Source organism: Leguminivora glycinivorella, chromosome Z (genome assembly GCF_023078275.1).
Source record: "Leguminivora glycinivorella isolate SPB_JAAS2020 chromosome Z, LegGlyc_1.1, whole genome shotgun sequence".
Classification (NCBI taxonomy): domain Eukaryota; kingdom Metazoa; phylum Arthropoda; class Insecta; order Lepidoptera; family Tortricidae; genus Leguminivora; species Leguminivora glycinivorella.
Genome location: NC_062998.1, coordinates 3,021,436 through 3,039,986, shown reverse-complemented (window position 1 = coordinate 3,039,986; position 18,551 = coordinate 3,021,436). Strand labels below are relative to the sequence as shown.

Here is an 18,551-nt window from a genome sequence, read left to right as displayed (position 1 = left end):
GTTGGTCTGCAGTTCGTCGTGACTGTTGCCATGAACGACTGCACAGATATCATCCGCGTACATTATAAATTTAGCAAATGAGCTGGGAAAAGGTAGATCGTTCACGAGCAGAGCAAACACGGTATTCCCGACGTTCGATCCCTGGGGCACGGATCTGTCTCCGATGGATCCAAACTCAGAACGGTCGCCATTTACGTCTGTTAATTGACTACGGTCAGCTAAAAACGACTTTATTACATCTGAGGCTGTACCACGTATACCGTAATGTCCTAGTTTAGATATTATAAGTCCATGGTCAACCAGATCAAATGCGCGGGATAGATCAAAAAATATAGCGACCACGTGCTGCTTTGCCTCCAAGTCGTCGAGGACAGTTCGTAGTAGTTTGCGCGCTGCACCCACGGTAGACCGGCCCGCTCGATAGGCGTACTGCTCGTCACCGAGTGCCCCGTTCTTATTGAGAAACCCTATAAGTCTATCACAAAGCCCTGACTCGCGGCCGGTGCCGCGCTCACCGCACACCGCTCGACGCAGCACGCCGAACTCGTCCTTGCCACCCATTCGATTCTTGCAAGTCTCAGTTTTAATGACGTCCCATAAGGCAAGGCTTTTGTTAGAGCTAGCCTCGATTTTATTATTTAGAAAAGCTTTTCTTGTTTTATTAAGGAGACCGTTATGCTTACATTTATAGCTATGTATAAACTGTGTTAACTGAACATTGTTTGGATGAAACCTCGCTAATAACCTTAAGAGCAGAAGAAATTCCTTGCTACTGGTAATCTCTTTATTTAACCACACTTTGTCTCGTGGCTTAATGAGTACTTTTTTAATAGGACAAAAGATTTCAAATGTTCTATGGAAGTGCTTAAATAGTAGCTCAAAGCTATTAGTACTTGGATCTGAGAACCTAGACCAATCAAAACTCCCTACCTCATGAAGGAGTTGTGTTATTTGTGTATCATTCGTAATTCTTTTTGTGATATGTCTGGTCTGATTATTTAACATTGTGAATGAGTATTCAAACGATATTGCACAGTGATCACTTATACAGGTGATCACTTATACCTAGACTCACCCACCTTGTAAGGAGAAAAATGGTCATGGTTTAGATATCCTTTGTACGTTTGAAAAATCCGCCTTCTACTTTTACGGCCGGATGGTGGCGGGTTAAGATTTTCACCATCCCTTTTCCTCCCGTGGGTATCGTAGAAGTCGACTTGTGCAGTGTGAGATTGGATCAATTATGGTAGGAGCGTTGGGCTGGCAACCGGTCACTGCAATATCACAATTTCGTTTTTCTTTCAACCCCTAACATTCCTAACAATGGCACTGAATCTTGAACTTTTAGGTATACAGGCGTGCGTTTATAGGTATATTTATAAGTATGTGTGCCAAAGTGTATGTAGTTTTCGAAGCTCTCATTCGCAGCCCAGACGTCACGAGGCGTTGACCCGCGGACATGTTAAATAACATTGACATTGTCCCCGACTCAATGTCTGTCTGTTTGCGTTGTTGTCGTTGCGTCACCCTCGGTTGTCTATGCGCGAAACGTTTTGTTTCGACTTTGACCTCACATAACACCACAATGTCAGCCTATAGCAAATCATAGTGCATTACTGTCGAAAATAGAATCCACAAATTACGTAAGGTCATAGATGTAAAAGAAACGGACTTTATGTTGCCTGCTTTGGATTCTGTACAAGCGTTTCTCATACCCCAGTGTTTTGAGTACCTAACCATTTCTTTATTTGCAATAAGTATCACGTCTTCCTCAGAGGACAGAGAGTCAGATTTGTACCGCGAATGCCGAACATCGCCAATCGCGGATTTTTTCTCTATAATTAAGGGTCTCCACAAACCTATTGACGCGGAATCTGCTTTCGCCGACCTTTTGGTCGTGGAAATCGCTCATCAGTATGAACATAACATGAAGCGTCGACGACGATTAAGCGTCTTCCTTCATACTAAGGAGTGATTTTTGGTCGGCTAGATTAGAACTGATTCCGCGTCGATAGGTTTAGGGAAACATCTCCACGATTAGCGAGGTTTGATGTTTGCGGTGTGCCCTCAAAGTGGACCATGTTACCTTTATTATTGTATGTATTTATTGCCATCATTAGCTTACCCCCTATAATTTACTCCTTTCAATACTTTGCACTTTTATAAATAAATCTTTTAGTCTACAAGGGCGGATCAAGTTACTCGTTAATCCATTGTTTAGCTTCTATCAGGGGGCGGTGTCAGGTAATTGGCGTCATCCATATATTACGTCACAGTGTAAGGGGGGGGTCATACTAAATGTGACAATCCCAGTTAAAGGGATACAAAAAAGCGTGACATAGGAGGGGGGAGGGGTCCAAAAACCTGAAATTTGCTGTGACGTAATATGTGGATGATCCCTATTAAGCCCTCAAAGGGATAAAAGGATTTCTTAGAGCATATGCGGGATTTCATGAAAGTGGGCGTAATTGCATGTTTTGACTGAAATTTTTAGCATGAAACAAATAGCGTTGAAAAATGGCAATGTGGCAGAAATTTGCAGGAGAGGAGTAAAAGGCTTCACTTTATAGAAAATTCTCTGACTATTATCAGACATTGAATTTTAAAATATTTAGGTAGTGATTCATGCAGTAATTAAATTTCCTGCTTTTATTTATACTTGGATATTTCAGTGAACCAAAAAAGAAGGGGGTCTCTTTAATGGGCGACCTTTTTCTCACATGACATTGAATATTATTTATATTAGTATTAATAGTATTCGTGTATAGTGAATATACTGATATCTGATATGGATGTGTAGATTGTGTAGTATACGACTACGGCCCACATTGACATGCTGCCGGCGTTCAGGCTTGACTCATGCTTGCTAGGGTTGCCACTCGTGGGTAATCAGCAAGGTATAGTGGATCAAAAAAAAACGTGGACAGCCTATTATTTTTATCTTGATTAGAGCTTTCTCGTTTGTATCGGTGTATGCACATCTGGGAATGCGTAAACTCGGGAGTATCGGGTCTGCTGGAAATTAATTTTCGAAAAATCGATTACATATTTGATTGGCATATCGATGAGTAATGAAAATGAAATATTTATTTTTCAAGTAGGCATATTACAATGCGCAAAAGAACGTCAAATAAAGCTACGCCGGCTCTAACCCTTCGCCTCAGCCTCGAGAAGATTTCAGTCCCCCCTCAGTTGGTCGGGGGTATCCACTACGGGACCGGCAAGAAACTCGGCGGGCCACTTCTTTTCAAAACATTACATCTCATAATTAACATGCATTAAATAACAAGACACAATTTAACATGCAAAGTATCGGAGCAAATGCTATGAGGCAGACAGCCAGACTAACTCACAGGAGATCCTTTAAAGGTTTACTTTGAAGGAATCGAATTTTAAAAGTCTCAATTGCTCTTTCAATCTGTAACTTTCTGTAACTTACAAATATTTCATTCGCTAATGAGTTGCTAGGTTGCTACGCTGCTGCAAAATTGGTAACCCTGTACGATTACGCCCCCATCCTTTGCGAATTTTACTAAACATAGCGCGCATGTATGCGTCAACCTTTGATAACATTTGTATGCAGGGCTCTGATTACTGTTTATAAGGCCTGATTCGTAACGGATTTGTCAAATTCAGAGTGCTTTTTCTTGTATAATTTCTAGCTTACTTTATATATACACTAGCTTTTACCCGCGGCTTCGCCCGCGTAATAAAAGTATTCTTATTGAAACGTTTACAAAAAATAAGATTTTCATTTGGATCCGTAGGTTTCTTTGTAGGTACATCTGTCCGCGATTATTTCGATTAAGGTAAAGCGGGGCAATTCTCGACTGGGGGGCCATTGTAAATTTGTAACTGATCTATTTGCTGTACGGTCAGCCAAGAACCTTACACTGCTTTTTGGCTGACTGTACGTTACACATATTACTATTGTTTTAAAAGAAATTCTTGCAATGATTGTAGAATTGTTACACAGCGACCACAGCGTCAGGTACGAATATGTATGTCTTTTACCTATATAAATATTTATACTGGGGAAACTTCATACAAATCGGTCGGTAGGGTAAAAAGTACTTCCTTGCATTATCGCTTACAATTTTTTCCATTTTGCTTATACTTATTGCAAACGTAAACATATGAAAGGCAAGCAAACAACGATCTTCTTACAGCACATTGAATGTAATAGTTATTACGGATGCAGGATATTCGCCGATGCCTACTTACTAATCCCTTCCCACTGAGCCACCTGCATTTTACACTGCCTAGATATCGATTGCCGACCGATTATTCCGACCCCAATCCCTATTCTTATCCCCGGCCCTATCTCTATCCTTGTCCCCGACCCCGTCCCCGTCCCGTCCCTGTCCCCGTCCCTATCCCTATCCCTATCCCTACCCCTACCCCTACCCCTACCCCTACCCCTACCCCTACCCCTACCCCTAGCCCTAGCCCTAGCCCTAGCCCTAGCCCTACCCCTACCCCTACCCCTACCCCTATCCCTATCCCTATCCCTATCCCTATCCTGTCTCTGTCCCTGACCCTGTCCCTGTCCCTGTCCCTGTCCCTGTCCTTGCCCCTGTCAAATTATCATGCTAGGAGGTGAACTTTGAAAAATCCTTTCTTAGTGCTCCTCTAAGGAACTTCCGTGTCAATCTGAAATCTCTTGAACCAGAAGTAAAGATAAAAACTAAACCTATACTTATGGCTATTTTGGATATTTTAACCCCGTTGCTCAACAACAGGGGAGAAAATGTCTTTTCCACCTCATTAGATTTTAAAATCGTTGTATTTATCGTGATCAGCGACCCGATAAACCATAAAAACGATACGCATATTGTGTTTTTGACTTTACCCCCTTTGCACCCCTTAGGGGTCAAATTTTCAAAAAACCTGAAACATGTATTTAGACATATGTCTTTAGGAATCCTCCTGTGAAGTTTCGAATAAAATAGTCAAACTAATCTTGTGTCCCCATACAAACTTTGAACCCCCATTTCACCCTTTTAAGAGGAGAATTTTGACAAATCCTTTCTTAGTGCTCCTCTACGCCATATAAGGAACCTATGTGCCAAATTTCGGCTGTGTGTTGATATGTCAGTTAGTCAGTCAGTCAGTTTCTTCTTTTATATATTTTTTGATATTTAAACCCCATTGCACTATAACAGGGGAGATATTTCACTTCCGCCTCGTTAGATTTTAAAAACGTTGTATTTATCGTGATAGCGACCCGATTAATCATAAAAACGATACCCATATTGTTTTTTTTTACTTTATCACCCCCTTTTCACCCTTTTAGGGGTTAAATTTTCAAAAAACCTGAAATACGTCTTTAGTCATATGTTTTTAGGATCCCTCCTGTGAAGTTTCGAATAAAACAGTGAAACTAACATTGTTTCCCCATACAAACTTTGAACCCCCATTTGACCCCCTTAGGAGGCGAATTTTGAAAAATCCTTTCTTAGTGCTCCTCTACACTATATAAAAAACCTACGTGCCAAATTTGACATCTCTAGGACCAGCGGGTTCGGCTGTGCGTTGATATGTCAGTCAGTCAGTCAATATCTTCTTTTATATATTTTTTTTATATTTAAACCCTATTGCACCACAACAGGGGAGAAGGTATTTCACTTCCGCCTCGTTAGATGTTAAAAACGTTGTATTTATCGTGATCAACGACGCGATAAACCATAAAAACGATACCCATATTGATTTTTTGACTTTATCACCCCCTTTTCACCCTTTTAGAGGTTAAATTTTCAAAAAACCTGAAACACGTATTCAGTCATATGTCTTAAGGAATCTTCCTGTGAAGTTTCGAATAAAATAGTCAAACTAATCTTGTTTTCCCATACAAACTTTGAACCCCCATTCGACCCCCTTAGGAGGTGAATTTTGGAAAATCCTTTCTTAGTGCTCCTCTACACTATACAAGGAACCTACGTGCCAAATTTGAAATCTCTAGGACCAGCGGTTTCGGCTGTGCGTTGATATGTCAGTCAGTCAGTCAGCTTCTTCTTTTATATATTTAGATTACACCATTCAAATTGCCAGATTCACAAAATTATTATGTTAGAATCATGTTTAAAAGCAATTCTCAACTAACTAGATAGATAAAATTAAAGTGATCGCTGAAAATAATTCGGCGACAAATTGCTGTCAAAAACTTGATTCCTGTTGACGAAACTTGCATTTAAATCATTTTCAACACTACCAGGCAACCAACATTATACCTTATCTGAAAGGCAATTTCTTTACGATTCCTATGAAACAATGATAATGTAGATGAGTCTCCAAATATCCACTTTACTAGGAATTCAGTCGATGCAGTGTCCGTTACTAAGCATTTAAAGCAAAGTAACCACTTTTCGATAAAAAATCTACAACAAAAACTGCTGAACGAAGCTGTTCGCAGATTTTATTTAATAATATGATCTTTCAACTTTATTCTGACAATAGCTGGATATCATCCACCACAGCTATGAAGCCAGCAGCCTGCTAAAGCCAACGCTCTTCAAATCGGGTAAAAAACTTAATTTAACGAAGTCCCATAGTATTCACCTATTAACCGGAATAGGATGGAGTGTCTAAGAAATTCATTCATTTAAATGACACCAACCATAAGCCACCAAAATATTTAAAAAAAGATAGTCCTTGATAGGACTAAAACTAAGAATGTGTCGAAAAACACTGTCGGATGTACGATGGAGGGCATACAACAAAACTTACAACATGAGCGAGGAGAAATGGAGAATGATGAATTTACTAATAAATAATAAATTTTAAATACATTTTAAACACATTATAGAAAAACATACTTTGATTCGGCCGGCTCTGGTACCGTTAAAACAGTTTTGAATTTGACAAATCCGTTACGAGTCAGGCCTTAATTACTTATTTAATTTTAAATAAAAGCCGTTGTGCTGTAAAAGTGTTATCAAAACAATGAGTCGATATTGTTTCGATTCAAATCAAAGAGTGCTTTAAGGGAATTAAAGCTTTTCGTACATGTGAGTTCTGTAAAACTCATTGGTACGTGCTGAGATTCGAACCTGCGATCTCGGGATTGAAGACTAATACGAACTATGTATTGACAATCTAATCATCGTGATATTAGTTGCTGGCGGCAACTATCGCACACAAAACTTTTAACTAAATATCTGATCGAAAATTCAATACCTACAGTATTTTACCAAAAGCCGAATTTGAACGTTCGGTATTGGTCTGGTTTAGCACGAAACAGAAACCGAAATTGATGGCTCTCAAAATACTGAAAAAAAAAGTACGGTACTTTTGCTGACCCACATAGAATTGTGTTTTTGCCGATGCCTCCCGGGATCGAAACTTGGGTGCACCCAACCCATATTTTAACGAGCTGAGTCGTTCAGTTCTTTACATTCAGATTTACATAGGGCCAATACCTACGGACGCACTGCAACACAACTACAACTTGTATGTTGCAGTTAGATTGCAGGAGATTGGAGAGTATCAGCTCTTAGATCCAACCGGCCCTCAATAGGGCAAATTGCAAAGTGACGCCCGGCATCTATAAATTTGCAACACATTTAGCCATCAATCTCTATCGCACGCTATTGGGGTCAATAATGTCAATATGAGACTGATTTGCATGACAAAGTTAGCTCCTGTGTGCCGTATTCTCTCACAGACTGAGGTGTTTGAGATCGACATTGATGAGGTGCCTGTACACGTAGCCAAATGCAACAAAATCAACCTTCAAATCTAGGGTGAACACGAACAGGCTTCTTCGGGGCGAGCTCACTCCATCGTAGGCCACGTCTTTGCCTTTGGCTAGTCTGTGGCCAGGAGTAAGCCCATTTATGTATTAAAAAAAATCTCTCACTATTTACCTAGTAACAAAAGTCAAAACGTGTCAGCCTCACACGTTTTGTGCTAATTATTCTTTTCAGAAGGGGGGTACCGTGTAAGTTACTGTAAGGTCTAAGGACAATGCAAATATTCACAAGCAATAAGATCGGTGTAATCGGTATACTTGATCATGACGTAAAGGGGCGTTTCAAGCGTATATATATGTAGATCTATTACAACAGTTTGATGATTGTCAAAGTTAGATTTTCCTGAAGATTATAATGCTAAATCCTTTTACGTGTGAATTTTAAATATGATCCTTAAAACAAATCTCATTCACGAACAGTATTTATAAAAAAGAAAAAGTAAACACTCCGGTTGCGTATCGCTGCGTCTATATCCTAGCCCGACAACTTAGTAGATTAAACGTGAAATTTGTATGGGAAATCGATTCAACGCGCCGCAACTTCTCATGCTTTAACCTATACCCTCCTTAGTCCTGGAAGCGTTAGTTTTGTTTTTGAGTTTGGTACCTTTTGTTACTCAATAAATGTTCAAAATAAGTTTTGGAATCTGTACAAAAATTTGTACACGAGGACTGAGGAGGATAGAGCTATACCTACCTAAAATTCTATAAATGAGGTGGGGTACCTTTTTCGTAATGCCATCGTAAGAAAATAAAGGCAAACGTCCCGTAAGAAAAATAGAAGTACAATGTCATACGTGTGAATGAGAAAACTGCCAAAATCCGTGTTCGAAATTTGTTTCAAGGCCCGTGCGCGCGACCCCTGGCATTTGGAGAGGGGTGAGGGGTTACATAATTGTCGGCAATTTGGACTGGTGCCATTGGATTCATTGCGTTATGCATTCTACTTACGAAAGTTTAAAAACAAACATTTTTAAGAAATTTGGGATACCCGAAGGAATATACATATGACTCTTTCATAAAATTCATGAAGTTCATGATCATAACAGATTAGATAGTTTAATAGCCCAGTGTAACATTTAAGACATTAAGCTAAGAAAGCAGTTCGAAATATGTAAGTATTATATTAACTTATTTAAAAAATAACTATTGTGACTAATATGAAATCGTCGTAAATAGTACACGTAATATTATTTGATTGAAATCTTAGTTAAAAATGTTTATTATTCGGTGATAACATAGTCATTATTAATTTATTTATTTCCTGTGTTTGTCATTATTTGCTTTAATGTTTATTAATATCGCAAAATGTACAAGAAGCAGATGTACTTATATACATAATTTAATATGTATTATAATCTGCAGGACCGGGATAAGTGGCGTACACGAAGGGAGGCCTATGATCAGCAGTGGGCGATTAATGGCTGAAATGATGATGATGATGTGTATAATCTGCTGTCATCTCGTCATGATAATATTCATAATAGTATAGTGTTAGCACTTTTTTTGTTGTCAGTACATTGCCAAAAATTACAACCCGTAGAACGCGTAACGTTGTTTGCAATACAGTTTACGGTTACCCGCCAGCCTTGACGGAGCAGACGTCTATAACTATCCCATATCAGCCTATCAGCAAAAACAGACGTGAGTTTTGGAATGTTGGCCCTCCGCCAGAACTCTCACCTTGAAGCTAGGCCCCTGGTTTATTCCTATAAAAGAATTAATTATTCGCAAGTAACAAGCTATCTGCATACTTGGCTTTTCACGGCCAATATAGATTCGTTAAGAACCTCTATCTACCCTACCTCTTGGGAAAATGTATGTAGTTTTTGTTGGTTCTAATGTAGTGACTTAGTGAGTAACATACCTACTCGTATATGTCATTCTTGGGTCTCACTCAAACTATACCTAGAACAAATATGAAAATCGGTTCAGCATAATACGCATTTTATTCAGCATTTTATCGGAACCGAAATGTTTTAAGTTTTTAAAAATATTAATTTTATTTAAAAATGAAAAAAGCGTTTTATTCTTTTTTTATAATAATCCTATTGTATTCTAGTGTAAAATTGTATGTGCCTAATCTACAATAAATAACCTAGTTTAAGCTAAATGTATTACTAACAGAATATGGGTCGATAGACCTGAAATAAAGATTTTCAATTTCAATAAACAGCAATATTTATAACAACGTAAACTTACAAATCATGAATTCCTATATTAGATTTAAAATAAGCAAACATTGCACAGATTTTATAAAATCTAGCAATAAAATCCTACAGGAACAAATATGAATTTAAATTCCCAGCGAGATCTCAACAGAGATTCTCTCAACTATACCTACCTCCGCTCCGCATTTTTATACGTGGGACGGGCATTGTTCGTTTGCGATGCATCTGAAATTGCATGAAGACGTACGAGTGCAGGATTAATTCATTGTAATGTAATTACTTTTTCTCGGCATTCTGGAAAATACCAGCACTGACTGCGCGCAGGTAATAATATTGTTGTTTGTTTTACAAAGGGGCAAATTTGTTTAACCGCACGTGCCAATATTGATACCCGAGCAGGCGAGCAAGCGAAAGATTCCAGTATTGGATCGCGAGCGTATAGCGGTTGCAAGGCACGAAGGTTAAACAAATTTTGCCACCGAATGAAACACAAATTTTTCACCACACCAACACGAGGAAAATACTATCTTAAAAGATCAAGCTAAATGAAATCTATTAAACATTTATAATTCAAAATCATAATTTAAAGGTCATTTAGTCTGCACCCTTGTGGATAAAATGCAATTTTCTCATCAGTTTATACAGAAAATGAAGAAGTTTTTACCCAGATTTAGCAGTATGATTTAGGTCCATTTTCTACGATTAGGTTTCGTTTCGCGTCAATCATGGCCTTAAACCCACTATTTAAGGGCACCCATTCTCTATGACCTATATTCCGTACCTGACCTTAAATTCGGCTCCCCTACTTCAGGCTTTTCGCGAGCACCTCACGGTCTATTGTTAGCGCGTGGCGTGACACGACCTCCAGGTTGTACAGCTTGTCTAGCTTGCGGTTTGACCTACATGTTTTGGGATTCAGAATGCATATGATGCTCTGGATGTGCGTACTCATTCCACTTCTATGATCGTACGAGAAGTAATTTGACGTTGAGGAAATATCATGAGACGGCATTTCTATATTATTTGACAGCTGCCAATTGTAATATTCACAAGGTGCACGATTGGTGGTGTTGCCCTCATTTAGTGGGCTTATCTCAATTCAATCTTATGCAGTATAGAATTCGTTCACACCTGCCGCTTAGCACTCATGTGTCATTCCATAGGATACCGTGACATATTTGTTAGAATCAGCGCACTTTTCCCTCGACAGACCTTTGCTTTTACCAACACGCCAATTCGACATTGCCAATTGTCACTGCAATATCCTTCATACACTAGGGCGGTGCCACAGTCACGCAAAAAGCGAGTAATTAAAGAGCCAATGGTTCAAAACCGTTGAATTTATTTATGAAACATCCGCTTCTCTGCGTTTAGGCAAATATGTAGTATATGCAAATATGTAGTACCCAGAGTGTCAAATTATTATGGCGACAGAACGCTTCAAAAACGAATACCTTATCTCTTGAACTCTTTGCCCGGGGATATAGTACTGGAATCCAAAAAAAGTACTTTTAAAAGGCTCTTAAAAAAACATCTCTTGGATACTCTATAATAAGCGATCCTGCCTACTTCAAACTGAGTACATAACATGTTTAGAAGTTATATATATTAATTTGTATATTTAATTATATTTAATAAGAAAACTGTATAAAAGAGACTGAAACGACTCCACAGTCAAACTAATTGTAGTTTTGTGGAGCATTGTATTTAAGTTATGTTTTGTAATTCTGAGTATAATAAATAAATAATAAATAAATAAATAATAGTCCCACCAAAAGCGAGTAAGCTCTAGACTATCTGTAGAAAAGAACCTGAAAAGATATAAGCTCCCGTGTAAATAAAAGAGACGCGATTATAGCTCATAGCATACTTGCTTTTAGTGGGACCAGTGCCTTAGTAACAAACATGCATTACTCGTATGATATGACTAATTCCAGTAGAATTTTTGCCTAAGTTTCTTCACTAAATCAACACCCTCTCTTCCAGATCTCATCCACGATGCCAAGCACGTGAACACATGTCACCACCCGGCAAGCAATCGACGCAGTAATGGCATTCATGACCAAGAAGAAACGGTACAAGTTCGGCGTCCAGTGCTGCCTCGAGGAGCTAACTGAGGTGCCTTTCGTCTCAGCCGTGCTGTTCGCGAAGGTCCGGCTGCTCGATGGAGGAAACTTCCAAGATCATTCCAGCCGGTAAGTGTTAGCTCTCTTCTACTTCAACAGCGTTTTCCCGGCCTAGCGCCAGGGTCCGCTTTCCTGCTGTCTTCTCCATCCGGTCTTCGGCATCCTTAGGTGTGAGATTGTTCTCATGCATGTACGTACGCTGTCACGACGTCCAGACAGCGCTTCTTAGGCCTACCGGGACCGCGTGGCCTAGGGACTTGGACAGTGAGATTGAGGCATCTGTTTCCGACGTAGCTTTATGACTGTGTAAAGAGCCACACAGATGACCAAGGTACGTAGCCGAATGGCACAAACGCTCACGAAACGAAACCCTCGTAGATATCTATCTATATCGCTCTTGCATATTGGCGCGACAGAGCCAGACTACCTTTCGCGGCGTTTCGTTTTCGTTTCGCGTCGCAGAAATGCCATTCGGCTACGGCACCAGTTATAATTACCTTTATTCAGCCAGTCAATGAATGGCATTGACTGGCTGATATCGTCCAGCGAACTAGCAATCTGTGGGCCTCTAGAAAATATTGACGCTGTATATGGAACATTGTATGTGGTTCGAGAACTTGCAAACGAGCTTCGACTGCGGTATTTGACCGTTCAGTTGAATTGATTCATACATCGATTCTAGTTAGACATAATCCTCGTTTGCCAGTTCTCGGTCCGTACTCGTACGTATGTATGAACTTTGAATATTATAAAGTTTTGTCCGCTGCGAGATGAATTTCAATGGCTTTGCGAATGCGCTACTTCATTTTAAAGTTTGATTTGTGATTTAAGTGTACGAGTATTAGACATTTCAATTTGTTTATGAAGAATTATGATTCGTTAATATACCCTATCAAAACCAAGTAAATTAACTATCAAGCATTCCTGAAATTGATAATTTCTACTGTGATTATTCCTACCCTCCAATAATTGGTGGAGTCCCCTCTCCGGGGAGAGTTATTCCATGGTTGATTTTAACTTCACCCCAACACGGCAGATAACCAGCTGAATTAATGAAACGTCTAGACGACTTATAGGTACACAGTTCACCTTGACGGCCGAATCTCATGAATTTATCGCCTTCAAACACGGGTTCATCGGGCACCTTGGTCTTATGTTTGCCAAGTGATTTTGGGCCGTCAATGCCGTCATCCTGAATATCAAAGATGTGTTCAGTGAGCAATTTCACCACAGTCACATTGACACTGACAATTATTTGCCTATTTCTGGGTCGATAAGTAACACTGTTACTCAGCGTCAATATTTCCTTGTTAAAAAGGCATACTAAGCCAATTTAAAATGTTAAATAGTTAATATAACGTGTTGAATGAAATCTCTAGGTTTAGTGCATTAGAGATATCAAGAAAACCGCGAGTAAACTTTTCTTTTTAATCTCTTCTCTTGCTAGACCACTCAGCGTCTTAAATCGTGAATCGAAATTTAAATAGGTAACAAATGGAAAATGTTCATTAGTTTCAACGACTTCATCATACATTTTTAATTTTGGTTGTTGATTTTTGATAATAATGATGACCATCTTTGCCGGTAAAGTCCAGAAGGGTCTTCAAGGGTTGGTTCTCGCTCTGTATACATACTTCAAATTGCGAAATAAATTCGTAACTGTGATAGGGAGGCGTGGTTCGCGGTAGCCCTCAGATCATGGCACTACGGCTCGGGCGCGCGACGTAAGCGTGATGTGACTGTGTCGTCACTCGCCAATCGCCATGTTAATTGCCGAGGACGCGGTTCCGAGCAAGAAGCAGTGTATGAATATAAATGAGCTACCGTTGCAATCGCGTATATCGCGCGAAGGGACAGGAACAAACATCTGTGCTCATCACAGAAAAAATGGCCTTACCGGGATTCAAACCCAGGCTTAGCAGTCAAATTTATTACCTACGCCTTGGCGCGCGACGTAAGTGACCGGCCACACCAGAGCGTCGCGTGTCTCGGGGCGCGCAACGGGCGTCCGCGCCACGCCGCTTCAGTGTAATTCTAAACGCCTCCTCAGTACATTTTGTATAACAATTTAATACCTATTGGGCATGTAGACATTAAAAAAATAAGTAATTAGAGATTAGACTTGTTGAGTGGTCGAAAGGCAAGTTGCTATAATAACTTTTCTTAATATTAAGTATCAACGCCGAACAGTCTCTGAGCACAATGCATTAAACCGAATTGCTATACGAAAGTGATACCCCACAAATTCACCGATTGCTCCGTGAAAAAAGTTTAATATGGAGCACTAAACACGGCTAACTGTGGGCTCACTTAAGTTACGCTTAAGATCTTTAAACATCGGGAACTATCCAAATGACTCGCTCAGTAATAGTCAGAGATGACGTAAGTACGTCCTTATTTAAGTAAGAACATTGCAAGTTGATAATATGGAGTTCTGCCAAAATCATAACCAACAAGTCAGGCAAAAAGTCGAAGTCTCCAAAGAATTGGAGAGGGAAAAGAAAAATCTATCAGATCATCCTGACCTACGGCAACCATAGCAAAGTTCTTCTCGGACCTTCCATGGACAATTCGATCGATATAGCGTTAACGATGCCCGTCTTTATCTCTAACCACCAGACGAACGATTAACGACTTAATTCCTCACTGATTACGAGTAGGCATTCTTGTCCGCCTCGTTCACAAGTAAGGTAAGGATGTAACTGACCAGTGACCAAATTGAGACTATGTATTTCGTTAAATAGAGTTTGCCGTAAGAGTCCTCTGTACAGAGTCAGAAACACCATGCAAGGGTGGTTTAGTGGTGATGGTTAGTTCTCGATTTGCCGATTTTGCCAGATTTTTATTTCGTCCGATTCTACGAGAATTGTGTGTTTTAAGTAAATCCGGCGAAACTGGAACTAATACAGCCCATTCGCACATCGCCATCGTTCGGAACTTTGAGCGGGGTGTGGCTGTTATAATAGCGTCGTAACAATTATGAATTTTATGAGTTTTATGACGTAGGTACGGATCTGATCCAATGTGTTATGCACCTTATAACATTACAAATAAAATTGTGTCAGATTCAATATTAATTAATTTACTGCAGGTGATTGTACGATGATGAAAATCGAATTACGCTTAGTGACTTCGCTCCGTCCACTTAAAAATCACACCCAAAAAGCGTTAGCGACTTGTCAATTATTGAAAAGTCATCTATAAAATAAAATCGTGTTTAGGAACCCGGTTATGGGTATAGCCGGATAACCATAGTGAAACTGCCCTAAGCGAAAAAACTGATTTCCTTTTACTGGATTGTATACCTATGTATATGTAGTGCTTTCACCAAATATCAGCCTCAAATGTATTAGATTTAAAAAAAATGCAAAAAAAGGAAAAACATTTTTTTTTTATTATAGCCAAAGTACTTATCCGATTTCTTTGTAATTTGGATATGTTGTATATACAATTAAGGTCAATTTCTAAAAAAAAAAAATATTGCGTTGTCATGAAAAAATAAATGAAAAAAATTGAGTTGAAAATTAAAAAAAAAAAGAAAAATAATACTTGCGAGGTAGCGACAGTTACCAAATTTACATATTTTATGTATAATTTAATAATGTTTAACATATATTTTTTTCAAAAATAAAAATCGGGATTAACAGTGTGAAAAAATCGGATTTGTGACATCCCATACATTGTTTTCATTCAAAATAACTTGTACGTGATTCCACTAGAACGTTTTTCTACTCCAGCACTTAAATCTGTCAATTAGATTATTGTCAGCGGTATCCAAATTAAGTTCATTTGAGTAACGATGAGAAAGTCTATTTGTCTATAGGTTCATAGGATTACTGCTAGCAGTAATCATATGAATATAGGAGTTCTGTTAATTTTTTTTTTAAAAGCACAACTTCCATTTATCAGGTATGTTTTCATTTACAGTAATAAGTAACTTTTAATAAATAATATAATATTTAGGTTCATAATTTAAATCAAGATGAAAAAATAAACTTAAATGCGTTTTACATATTAGATATTGCAAAACAAAGGTAAAAATCATAAGTTTATCCAATAATTTTACATTCGACATTTAAATATTCTTGAACGCAACCACATTTTTCGTAATTGAAAACCGGCTTATTTTCTATTTCTCTTGTCTATGGTATGTTTGACATTTGTAAACTTATCACGAAACTATTTGAACTATTTCGGTGGTGTGTAGTTCGTTTTAATTCGACGTTATTGTGCAAAAACATAAGTAATTATGAGTGATTCTGGTGAAAAATGCACTTCCGAAGAAATCAAGGCTATGGGCGCTCAAAGTGACTGACAATTTGTTACATGAAAAGTCAGATAAAGCGTACCAAAAATGTTATGATTGTTTTGACATGGAAATTGCAAAAAAATGTTTCAACTTTCTCTGAAACGGCGTTGTTGGCATATTTTGAAGAATTGTGCAACAAGTTCTCGCCATCAACATTGTGGACAGAATACTCAATGCTACGACGATCCACACAAATATTCCCATTCATTACATGAAGTAAGTAACTAACCCATTTTATTATTCTCGAATAGGTATGTATGTGGCTGTCGTAGAAAAAGTATAGTATACAATCGTAACATTATGAAGGCTATAAAAGTCTCGTACCTTACTTAGGCCACTCGGCAAGCCTTCGTGGCCTAACCGCGGTACTCAACTTTTATAGCCTTCATAACGTTACCGTTATATAATATACTATTTATTCCCAACGTATTTTGAATTTAGAACGCGAGTAATTAAACTGAGAGCGAACCATAAACTCCTTGGCTGTATGCGGCTGGGCGTACGGCATTCGAATGATTAAAAAAAATAAAAAGCGGGAACGGGCAAATAGGCACGAATAGTACTGAGTGCTAATTATCGAAATGGGTATAAATGCGTTTACTTGAGTTTTTTCCTAAACGACGTTAGTGAAATAAAACTCCCGACCGCTAAAGATAACGGTAGCGTAGGGGCCGTTTTTCAAAACAATGTATGGGATGTCACAAATCCGATTTTTTCACACTGTTAATCCCGATTTTTATTTTTGAGAAAAATATATGTTGAACATTATTAAATTATACATAAAATATGTAAATTTGGTAACTGTCGCTATCTCGCAAGTATTATTTTTCTTTTTTTTTAAATTTTCAACTCAATTTTTTTTCATGACATAATGCAATAATTTTTTTTTAGAAATTGACCTTAGTTGTATATACAACATATCTAAATTACAAAGAAATCGGATAAGTACTTTGGCTAAAATAAAATAAAAATGTTTTTCCTTTTTGTCATATATGTGTAATGTTGTGGGTAGTCTCTTTTACTTTCTATGATAAAAAGTAACTGAAGGTACTTCACTTATATTCCTATGTAAGTCGTGTCGATATGTGCTCCCTAGCATATTAAATGTTATTTACAATTTACCAGTGTTTTATTGGACATAATAGTGGCGACGTACGTAAAGTGAATGTGATGTTATCAAGATGTCAAAACAATCAGTGAAATTTCATGAGTTTAACCCTAAAACAGACTGTTGGGAAAATTACCTGGATAGGTTAAACTATTGTTTTGAAGCCAATGGTGTTGAGACGGACAGTGCAAAAAAGGCCAATTTCTTTACAGTTTGTGGCTCACAAGTGTTTGAAACATGTTTGGCGTTAATAACTCCCAAAAAATCAAGTGATGTGACATTCAGTGACATTGTGACTATACTAACTAATCATTACAGTCCGAAGCCTAATGAAATATCAATGTCATATAAGTTTTACAAGCGAGACCAAAAACAAGGCGAAAAAGCGTCGGAATATATTACGGCTTTGAGGAAGATTGGTTCGTTTTGTAATTTCACTGACTTGGAACGGATGTTACGCGACCGTCTCGTGTGTGGTATGAACGATCATAAATTGCAATATGAACTATTAAAAAAGAATAATCTAAATTACAAAGACGTGGTTGATGCGATACTTTCATCCGAGAGTGCGGAGAAAGATGTTCGTATGATCGTGACAGGTAGCTCCGTTGCCGAAGATTCCACATCAGCGAGCGTGACGCCTGGCGCCAGCGACTCGGCGGCGGCGTCCACTGCGCCGGAGCCCATGGACGTCAACGCGGTACATTCCAAGCGCATTTCCGGCGGTACAAGCACCAGGTTGTGCTACAGATGTGGAGATAATCACGGAGGACAATGTCGTTTTGCTAATGCAATCTGCCGTTATTGCAAAAGAAGGGACATCTGGAAAAAATATGTCTCGCTAAGAAAAAAGGTGGTAACAGGACAGTTAACTATACACACACGGAAGAAAATTCAGATGAGTACATCGGAGGTATCTACAATGTGGACTTGGCTGCAGACAATCGCGTACCGCCGTTCGACGTGGTGGTGACGCTGAACGGCGTGCAGCAACACATGCAAGTGGACTCGGGCGCGGCCTACTCGCTGCTGAACGTGCGCACGTGGCGCGCGCTGGCGCGGCCGCCGCTGGGGGCGCCGCCGATGG

The 18,551-nt window shown here is 38.9% G+C and overlaps 1 protein-coding gene across 2 annotated transcripts in view; it reads left to right on the top strand.

Moving 5' to 3' along the window:
• LOC125241512 (protein FAM102A) overlaps positions 1-18,551 on the top strand; it is a 189,490-nt gene that overhangs the window by 85,657 nt on the left and 85,282 nt on the right. For both annotated transcript variants that reach the window (XM_048150033.1, XM_048150032.1), the window contains exon 2: positions 11,908-12,116. In XM_048150033.1, coding sequence (XP_048005990.1) covers positions 11,971-12,116 — 146 coding nt within the window. In that variant the 5' untranslated portion in view covers positions 11,908-11,970. The remainder of the gene's footprint in view (positions 1-11,907; positions 12,117-18,551) is intronic.